Source organism: Dreissena polymorpha, chromosome 1 (genome assembly GCF_020536995.1).
Source record: "Dreissena polymorpha isolate Duluth1 chromosome 1, UMN_Dpol_1.0, whole genome shotgun sequence".
Lineage (NCBI taxonomy): Eukaryota > Metazoa > Mollusca > Bivalvia > Myida > Dreissenidae > Dreissena > Dreissena polymorpha.
The window spans coordinates 123735576-123746536 of record NC_068355.1 but is presented as its reverse complement, the minus strand read 5'-3'; the positions used below and the strand labels follow the sequence as shown (position 1 = coordinate 123746536).

The 10961-nt window shown below is 34.3% G+C and overlaps 1 protein-coding gene and 1 long non-coding RNA gene across 2 annotated transcripts in view; both read right to left on the bottom strand.

Annotated features, from left to right (window-relative positions):
- Window positions 1-3089, bottom strand: part of LOC127848301 (uncharacterized) — a 20847-nt gene extending 17758 nt beyond the window's left edge. The window contains exon 1 of the mRNA XM_052380683.1: window positions 2503-3089. Within this exon, the coding sequence (XP_052236643.1) occupies window positions 2503-2725 (223 nt within the window). The 5' untranslated portion in view covers window positions 2726-3089. The remainder of the gene's footprint in view (window positions 1-2502) is intronic.
- A 4276-nt stretch (window positions 3090-7365) lies between these two features.
- Window positions 7366-9486, bottom strand: LOC127866946 (uncharacterized). The gene is made up of 2 exons (XR_008043175.1): window positions 9422-9486; window positions 7366-8368 (listed from the first exon to the last, which is right to left on the bottom strand). It is a non-coding gene; the product is annotated as an uncharacterized LOC127866946 (long non-coding RNA).
- Between the last annotated feature and the right edge of the window lie 1475 nt (window positions 9487-10961).

The window sequence follows — 10961 nt, the reverse complement described above, 5'->3', positions numbered from 1 at the left end:
CCGAAAATGGTTGTACGGGGCTATAACAAAAAGACAATGCAGTCTGTCGGAAATGCTGTGCACAATGTGTAATTGTTATAACTCGTGGTATAATGCAAAGTTATTAACCAGTGACTCATTAGTCTTCGGCAATAGTCGAAGGGTGTCCTTTGATTTCAGTCATTTTCGGAAGCTTAACATTCCGTTAATAATCATCTTAAATGTATTTTCATTTTCATAAGATTATTCATTCAAGTAAATCAAATTGTTTTTCAAGCCATTTAGATAATTGTCGAAAAAGGTTATTGGACGGGGATTTCAACCCACAATGAGTAGGATTCATCATTTTGTTATGATATCTATTAAAGTTATAGCTTTAACAGACATTAAAAACGATGACAAAAGTTACAAAACAATCATTCAGTATCAAATATCCATAAATAAGTATCGATTTTATACGGATTAGAGTGCCAGGTAAATAATTTTTCATTATACAGAAAACAAATATCCATTTATAACAAACATTCCAATTCCATTTTGCGGGGACCGTCTTCTTAGATCTTCTCAAATTTTGCTGTCAAAACTTCTGTTGATTTCAACAATTCTACGGTTAAAAATTGTAAATAAAAATCATGCGCTATCTTGGAAATGACTTAATCGAGATATGAATTATATGGTGACCTGTCGGTTGCATATTGAATACATTATTTTAACGCTTAAATACGAAGACTCACTGGGTTCCTGGAAAAATAAATAACCGTTTTTGCGTCAAATACAGTTGGGTGCAACTTATGGTACAATTTTTTTACTCGTCAAAAAAGATTGGGTGCGAAGGCACCCAACGCACCCCCCCCCCCCCCCCCCCCCCCAATGGCTACGGGTATGCACTGACCGGGATAGCAATTATTCAGGAACGAATGTCCGGGCTGTCAAACAAAATTATGTAGGAGCTATTATCCGCATTGTCAAAATAACGAAGGCACGAATGTTCAAGTTGTCAAAAACATAGGAACGAATGTCCGTCTGTGTGAAAAATAGGCCAGGACGAATGTACTGTATTGTTATGATTAAACTGGCTTTTATCTATACAGTATTTAGTTTGAGTAATTAACGTGACATTTGTCTTAGAAAAGACTACGTAATACTACTACCACGATAAGTCATTAGGGTATCATAAATAATGTTCAATGATCCATTGAATGATCAGGCATCTGCCACGGGTGGTTTATGACACCATGCTGGTATTTAGTATTTGTCGGCAAAGTATCTGAACATAACGAGATAATGGGTTTGTGCAGAAACATGGGCTATTAAACCACAGATGTAGCAATAAACACGATTGATCCTTTTTTTCAAACAGCGCGATAAAAAAGCTCTACCAAAGCGTGTCAAATGTGTGCAAAAAATGGAAAAAACAAGTACTTAAATCAAGAAAATGTATATAATGTATTGACACGTATAATGTGAAGTACATATTTATAGCTTGTTCTGACAATGTCATATTGTGTTTTTTAAATTTTTACATCGCCGAATGTTCAAAAGTGTAAAAGGTTGAAATTAGATGCGGCGTTGCGCGGTGCTGTTGGAAATGGCTACACGTTCAGCCTCGTTTTGGAGTTCTGCGAGTCACTTGAATTTGCGCTCTTATCAATTTTGGCCTATTGTGAAAAGGGTCTATAGTGATAAACACCTCACTAACGACTATTGGCTTAATGACAGGGCCTACAATTAATAAATATTCAAACTACACCACTGATTTTTATGCGTGCGTTTTTGCGAATGTATTCCATGTAAATTCACCAATATTGATTTGAACTGTGTTTTTGTTGACAAATTAAACAAGTGTAATGTGACATTATTTTGTATATTAGTTATACAACATTTGATTCCTCTGTCGGACTATGCAAAATTGGGCTGGTTATGTCGGAAGTCGGACATCATTTTTTAAAGATTAAATAATTATCAAGGTGTAATTTATGGAATGCTTTAACATTAAAGACATGTACCACTTTTAAGACTTAAATTGACAAGATTATAAATTATATAACCGACATTCTGTATGAATATATATCTATACTTTATCTACACATGAATGAATATTTAGTTTCTCAAACATCGCACATAATAATCTTTATAATCTATCAATATCAAGCTTAGTGGTATCATATTGAGTTTTAAACTTATGTCGATTTACAGTGGTGGCTCGTCTTTCCCTTTACTCTAACGGACTTAATACATCAACCATGACTGAGGTGATTACACAAATACTTATATCACCTGGTAATACCAAAAGAATTCCATATCACTAAAATTTCAGTCGGTCGGTCGTTAAGCAGAAACAAAAATAATTATATTATATCAAAATAGCACTAAACACACAACCATACATGTTTCTTAAAAATTACACCACATAATACAAAAATGACCCCCTATCAAACTTCCATGAGCTCACTATCAAAAACGACATTAAATTTACTTATTTACTTCCTAATAAAACTTTTTTAGGAACGTTGAATACATTACCATTTGTCATCGATGGAATAAAGACGTAATTGCAATATTCTTTGGAACATAGTTCCGCTACCCACAAACCAATGCGCGGACAAGAAAACGAATGCGTTGCATTTGTTAGCGTGTCTTCTCTCCTGATTCTCCATCCTGGCACAAAAGTTCCACATAAATGCAAGCTTAATACCACTGTACATGCAATTAATTTAATACATGTTATTTTAAGACTCTTATTCATTGTCCTATTTAAATGTTAACGTTCAACTAATTTGAATCTTAAAGATAGCCCTGACACGTTTCCAAACTATCCAAAAGAGATGATTATTAATCTGTTCGTTGTCGTTGTGTTAGATAATGTGGTGTTATATGTTTCTTCAAAAATAACATAAAAACACGCTAGCACTTAGATCCTTGTTCAAGCAATGAGATCAGCAGTTATATTTAGTTTGTATTTTAATATTGTGTTGAGTCCATTTTACCAAAACTATAAATGATTCATTTCCTCTTAATGTTATCCAAATTTATTGTTCACAATGATTTAAGTGTTTCTTACTTTTCGAGTTTATTTTATGCAAATAGCAAACCACTTGATTGTTCTGCCAACTACCCGTTACTGCTTTAACCAGTATGATCTATAAGGCAATACAACATATTTTATTTGTTAACGGGGTATTGTCAATAACATATCGAGCGAGCGAAATAACAAAAAAACATATATCGATTTCATTTTAGATATAATCAGAGGCAATCGATAAACGTTTAATATACATATATTTTCTATTAATTGCAGCTTTCGCCTTAACAGCCAGAGCTTTATATATTGCCAATAATAAACTCTTACTACAATTACTAGAACCAGCGTTCATCATAAACATCATAATTAGTTTTTGTCGAAACAATGAATATTTAACTAACATAAACAGACAACGTGCTCTTATGGGAAACCATGTGTGCGGGGATATGAAAACATGCTGGCCAATAAAACCATGTATATCGTTTCATTTATTTCCATAATATTACATTGCGGCTTATATGACAAACATTTTATCTGTTCGGAGTGGCCTAATTTTAACTTGACAAATATCAATTCGCATTTTGTGAATACTTCATTTAACTTTAAAGCTCAAATTGTTATACCGTCATTGCTGAATGCACAGATAAGGAAGTTTTGAAATGAATACACCAATAAAGGCGAGCCTCCGTTTCAGAGTGTTTTCAATTCAATTCAATTCAATTTTTATTTTAAGTCGGTGCATATATGTCAATATAAACATTAGCTATGTATAGCTATTTACCGACATATCATAACAACATAACATGTAACAATTAAACAAGCATATGCTCAATGAGAATAAATAAATAAATAAATGACTATAAAACATGGTAGTTTCATATACTGAAATGAAAGATCAAAGGTGGGTTTAAAACAAATAACATAAATACATTGTATGATTAAAAAATGTGTGTTGTACCTGCTGATCTTGACTTATAAATGTCTAAAAGCTGCCTTAAAAGCAAATGGGTAAAAAACTGAGTGAGAAATATGGGCACAAAGGTGCGACAGATAAAAAATTGATTTGAGAAAACTGCTATTACCTCAGATCAGTTCTTCGAGGAAATGATCAGCAGCTACATTACAAAGTTTTATATCCACGCCTGGTATGCGGATACTTTGATGACAGATGGCACTTCGATAATATAAAACAACAAAAGCCACGCGTGAGCGGCGAGTTCTTCAGTTTTTTTGTTTTTATGTTATGTTTATTTTGTTTTCAGACACGAAACAAGTTTTGCTCGATTAATGGTATAGTACTTCAAATTGCAAAGAAAGAAATTCGTGGAAAGACGGTGGATTTTATGCAAAAAATTATACAATTATCGATAATCATCACGAATAAGATGATCAGTACGTATTTCAACAAAAAACAAATAGGCCTACTAGAAAATAAATCAAGAACATGCCAACTATTCCAAATAAAAGATCAATATGTCCATTAGTGTTACAACATGTTACATTTTAGTTTACTAACGTATTTGAGGAAATTCAAAGTTTATAGAGTCGGATGCCAAATTTTCATGGACACTTCTTTTACCGATCATTTCAATGACAATGGCACTTCTATTACAGATTGCTCGACACTTTTTTCCAGATATAACACACTCTTTTTAGTAAATCAGAAATGCAGAATTCGCTGTGGAATACTTTTAAAGTAAGCATGCGATAACAAAAAAATGTATGTACTGGCGTAAATTAAAAACGAATTGCCGAAATAGTTTGTATCCCTTTGGAATATGATTATGATTTTGTATAAATGTGAAAAATAAATGTGAAAATAATTCGATATGTCTGATGAGAACAGTCTATATGACCATACATTTTCCAGTTTTCGAGTCACCCAACAGATTTATTTCGCGTAGTACACGAGCTTAAACAATTTTAAATTATATTCTGTGTAGCGAAACGGCTGATCTAAAGCATGTATAGTTATGTACTAATAAAGGTTATAAGGCCATTTACTGATAATATATTAGATACATGAAACATCACTCTACTAAAACTGCAACTAAGAGATAAATATCAGCAGCGATGCAGGTCCGAAATTCTAGTGGAACGTTTTGGATAAATGTAAGTAAATTAAAACAGTAGCAATAATGGAACAGGCGGTCTATTAAAGCACACGAAAGTGGTGTCAAAGTTGTGCATAGCCGTCGTTGTTATTAATATAAACACAACACATTCTGCATATGAACTTGGATATACTTGACATAATTACATATTACAGAATGTGCGATTCGGAGTTAATGAATGTTACCTTTTATTCGTGTCTTTCCACAAATGAGGCATACAAGATTTCATAACATATCTAAATTTAATATCTAAATTTAAAGTATTAGTATGCGACACTTAAATTACAGCAATTGAGCTACATTAACTTCCGGTGGCAGACATATTGGTCGCATTTAATTTCGGCTGTGTTTTTTTCATACTTTTTCGTAATGTTTTTACTTTTTTCATAAGTAGTGCTGGGATGTGTGAGTGACATAAAGATACCTACAATGATCTAGTGGGAAACTGTGAGCATTACGTTGGACTTGTGAATGCTATTCAGGAATGAAAATTGTGAGTTGATGTTCTTTGTTATGATCTATTTTTAGCAACAAAACTTTACCACTCCAGTATACATGACACATGTACTACAGTGTGGCCATACCACGTGGTCCGTGATGTCATTTTGGCTAGCACGTCAAGTAGAAAATTGTCAACATTGCCCCCGCTAAGAAACTTCAAATCCACGTAAGTATCTTATTATTTACTCTTTTTTTTGACGAAATAAAGCGCAGGCTAAGGGTAAAGTTGAGCACAATTCCCGGTTATATATATATTTGCCACCAGATGAGTAGTTTAGTCTATCATTCGAGGCAAATTCCTAGAATTTACGTTTCAATGAACGCAAGCACGACAAGCACATTTTAAATCTGCCAAAATATCCGTTTTATATTCCTTTTTGCAGTGCACTAATATATGCGGACGTGAATAATTCCATATAAAATGTGTTTTGTCCGACAAAAATATCATAAAACACCATCTAATGACATTTCCCAATATACACCAACAAATTGGCTTATACGACAAGCAACGAAATTCAAGACAAGCACGACAAGTCTATATTCGGCTTATACGACCAGTTGTTATAAATTATGTTTCTGAAGCCGTGTTATTGTCGAATTTATAAAAATATAATAAGTGTACGTGTAGGATACATGTGATTATTATGCTTATGAATTATTACAGGTGAAATGCACTCAGAGACGCAAAGAATTATGTATGTCTTTATTGTGGCAAAGACTTCGCAACGCAAGCAGATTTAGATGCCTACTCGACCAGGGAAGAGTGCACTCGAGAGATCGAGTGTGAGATATGTAAACACAAGACAAGTACTCGGGCTCATATGCGAGAACATATGAAGAGACATGGTGAAGAAAAACATGCCTGCAGAGTGTGCAAAGCCGCCTACAAACATATCAGCTCACTTTGTAGGCACTACGGGCAGAAACACAATTAACGTGTAGCTATAACGTGTTTTGTTCTCAACTCACATGTGTTCATGAGTGAAAGTTAACGGTTTTCCGTTATTATTTTCATGCAGTTTTTATGTTTTACATTTTTGTTACTGTTGCTAGATTGTTTTCTCAGACTTTAAATACCACATGAAACATTCTGAAATACTTGGTAGTTCCGTATTACTATTACACATCAAACTCACGTCTACATTTAAACTGATGTACAGTTAAGGGCCCGGTTGCCAGGTCTTTTAACCTTTTCCTGGCTAGTAAACTAACTGTCGCTATTTTTTGATGCAGTTATTAACATAAAACATGTTAAAATACCTTTAAGCTTAAGTTTTGTATTTTAATATGTTTATAAGAAATTTAACATTTTGTTTATTTTATTTAATTCGCATTTAAAGTTAACAGGGTGTTAGTCTAAACGATTGTTAATGTTTTCAAGTCTGCTAAACTGCATTATGTGACGTATGTGCTAAATACGCGAGCCATGTTTTGTATTAGAAATGACATTCACCTGTCTGTGATTTACCCGTGCTTTAAAAGTTGTGATAATAGCTTTATCATCAAATCTCAGTCATAATAACAATTTGATGCTTATCTGTCCATACATCATTGCTCAAAAAAGTCATTTACTTGTTGCGTTTCTTGAAAAAATAAATTGTTGACGCTACATTATATTATTGCAATTGTGATGTACATGTGATGTTATGGTGCCATTTAATATTGTTTCATTTATTAAAATTAATAATAAAACGTTCGATGCGTAGTGTTCGTCTCTCAAACAAAATGAATGAAAACAAAACAAATGTGTTCAATGTATGCAAAATCCATGTAATTGATAATCACAAAGAGGGGGCAAATCTTCGTTACTCGTTAACAGCATGGAGCAAATCTTAAGAAAAAAGCAAAGGCAAATGAGCATTTGCGTTATATCAAAGTACAGGTTTAGAAATTTTAAGAGTTATAAAAACAACGCTTGACTCAATGCTGGTCAAAGCTTTAATTAATTATTTGCAAGCAATTGTTATCTGGGCCCGTATTCACCAAACAATTCTTAGACTTAAGTCTAAGAATAAAGAAAATTCTTTAAATTAGAATATTCAATAATTTCTTTAATTTTGAGTCAAACTCTGCGGTAAACATTTCTATATATATTATTCTTCATAAAGAACATTTTGTTAATGACATAATCACCAGTGGAGGCCTGTATATATTCAAACACTGAACACATTTTTCTTGGTTCTAAGTCTATTCTTTATTCTTAAGTCTAAGAATCGGTTGGGGAATACGGTCCCTGATTTACAAAGGCGACAAAAACACCTAACTTTAACATTTATTTGACTGAAGTAAATATTCAGCACTTCCATTAAATTTAATCCTGGTATTGATTAAAACACACATAATGCGCATGAATACTTATATATTTAACTTTTTGTGTTATCTCAAGTCCAGCTTCTTGATTGCAATCCTTCTAAAATAAGGAATTTTACAGAAAGGGGGTATCTGATGATTAAATTTCTTTCATGTCGAGTCCAAGTCTATAAGTAGGTATAAAATTGCTCTCGTTTCTTCTCGCACTAGCCCGCCTTTGGTGGAGATTTAGTTTGCAAAAATGTGTTTCATTGTGGACAGTGTGATGAGTAAACACAACGCATTTTATGTTCATATTTCACTCTATTAAATAATTCATCTTCGGTTTTGATCCAAGATGACACCCACGTTGGATATTCGTGTTGCTGATGTCTGTCTCGTCTCGTCTTGATACGCTTGCTTCGCTTTCCGAGTTTGAATGTTGGTTTTGGTCTCATGATTCCTACAAAAGAGATATAAACATTGTAAGAAAACAAAACAAGAAAGTTCTTATTATAGTTCAAATATGAACAATATTCCTTTTTAAAAATGTTTTATCTTTCTTATTTACATCACAAACAAGATACGTTTGTCGGCATGTTTTTAATCGACGCTTTTGCGATTGTTCCGAATATATAGGCAACATGTTTTCTGAATATGAAAAAAACTTGGAAAAGGTGTATTTTGAGAAACGCTAGATTTTTTTAGTTGTATGTTTTCAAGAGTGTTTATGTGTCAAAATTAAACCGTCTTCTATTGCAGTCAAATTTTCATTGATACGTAAAACTGTTATAAACTTGGACGAAGAGTCTTATTTATGGTAACATGATGTCTTAATGTCGATTCAGTAGTCATTTATAAGTGCAGATTTCGTTCATTTGTTCTGTTTAAACATCTTAAACACGTTACTTTTTATACATTATACATGGCTGAAGACACACAGACAGGACAGGGCACAGAATCTCACGAAGACAGTAAATAGACATTAGACACGAACTATACAAGGGACACACACATTAAAATAAATTGAAGTTTATAGTTTGACAACATAGAAGTTACCAATTCTACACTTATTGAAGTTTATAGTTTGACAACATAGAAGTTACCAATTCTACACTTATAACTACTAGTCGTTGTAGCCGAATATCGACTTGTCGTGCTTGCCTTGAATTTTGTTGCTTGTCGTGTTAGCCAAATTGTTGGTGTACATTAAAATGTCATTAGATGGTGTTTTAAGATATTTTTTTTTTGGACAAAACACATTTTATATGGAATTATTCATGTCCGCATATATTAGTGCACTGCAAAAAGGAATATAAAACAGATATTTTGGAAGATTTAAAATGTGCTTGTCGTGCTTGCGTGCATTGTAACGTAAAATCTAGGAATTTGCCTCGAATGATAGACTAAACTATTCATCTGGTGTCAAATATTTACATAACCGAGAATAGTGCTCAACTTTGCCCTTAGCCTGCGCTTTATTTCGTCAAAAAAGAGTAAGTAATAAGATACTTACATGGATTTGAAGTTTCTTAGCGGAGTCAATGTTGACAATTTTCTACTTGACGTGCTTACCAAAATGACATCACGGACCACGTGGTATGGCCACACTGTACTAGGTTATGTACTGTTATAAACGTCACGCACACAGATCATTCAATCTATACTTTCCAAAGTTAAATAGTAACACCTAAAATGAGTTACGATACTTCAACTCCGAATATGGCCACTAAAACAAAGAGAACTATTTCCCTCTTGTCAACTCGTGAACAAGGCGGTGCACAGAAAAAAAAATCGCATGCTTAGCGATTCCAATTGCGAATTTAACTACACTGTTGAAAGCGTAGCTGGCAATGTAATGTTGACCATGTTGTACTTGATACTAATTCTTTGCTGGCTATTTTTCAAACAGTTCAGGAGTCCATGCAACAGTCATTGGCTGTCGAAATGAAAAAAATGGTAGTCAATAATATCTGGTGTTGTTGATGGTCTCACAAAAAGAATTGCCATCTTGGAAAGTGAAAACAAAACACTCCGTAATCAGAATAGCATGCTGCGTGATCGTGTGGTGGAGATTGAAAACTTGCTGGATACCGGTGAACAATACAGCAGACGCAATAGCTTGCGCATATTTGGCATACCCGAAGGCAATGAAGCTCGTGAGAATTTTTATTTCACGCGTTTCGATAGTATAGCGTGAAATATTTGTCTTACGCGAAACGAGACTGTTTAACAGTAATAAAATGATTGGTCAGTCTTGCACGAGGATCTCAAACGTATGATTATGTTGTGTAGAGTTCATTCTACCAGGCGTCTTCAGTCAGTGCGGACAGGTTTTCTTTTCTTTTCTTAATACACAGTTCGTTTTACACGTGGTCGTGCAGCCATGGCGAGTCAAGAGAATGACATTCATTCTCATTCGAGGACATTATTTTAAGGAAATCTGAGAGTTTGGAAAGACGAATGAGCGAAAATCAACAGTTGTCGCAAGCCCAGCTAAATTCTATTCAAGAAAATTTGTCCAGGAACGAGAATTACACGTTTCGTAAAAAGAGTAACGAGGAGCAGTACAAGATAAACAATAAAGTTTTGAACAAATTAAGAGAGGCAGAAGGATTTTTGCAAGAATCCGTCAGGTTGCAGCCCACCGAGTCTGTGGTAGCCGCGAATAAGAAGATTGAAGAAGGTACGGACATTCTATTGCATAGACAGAAGCTCATAAGATTAGCAGACTCATTAGATAGCGGATGGAGAGTAGTGCATGAGTATGAAGCACATCCATTAGCAGAGGACTCCGATGACGAAAAGAAAATCTACAGAGACCAGCAGAAGGCAGACCGGAAGTTGCGCCAAGAGCATCGGAACCGCGATCGACGTTTCTCTCCATACGTTCTTCATGTCAAAGGCGATGGCAATATAGCATCGGCATTGAATCAGTCAACGGCAGCTTCGCAGACTAGACGGCCCGGGACGTGTTTCCGGTGTGGGCGTACAGGACAATGGCGAGAAAAGTGCAAGGCTGTAGTCCCAGACGGTGGAGCCGTTGTTTCGAAAGA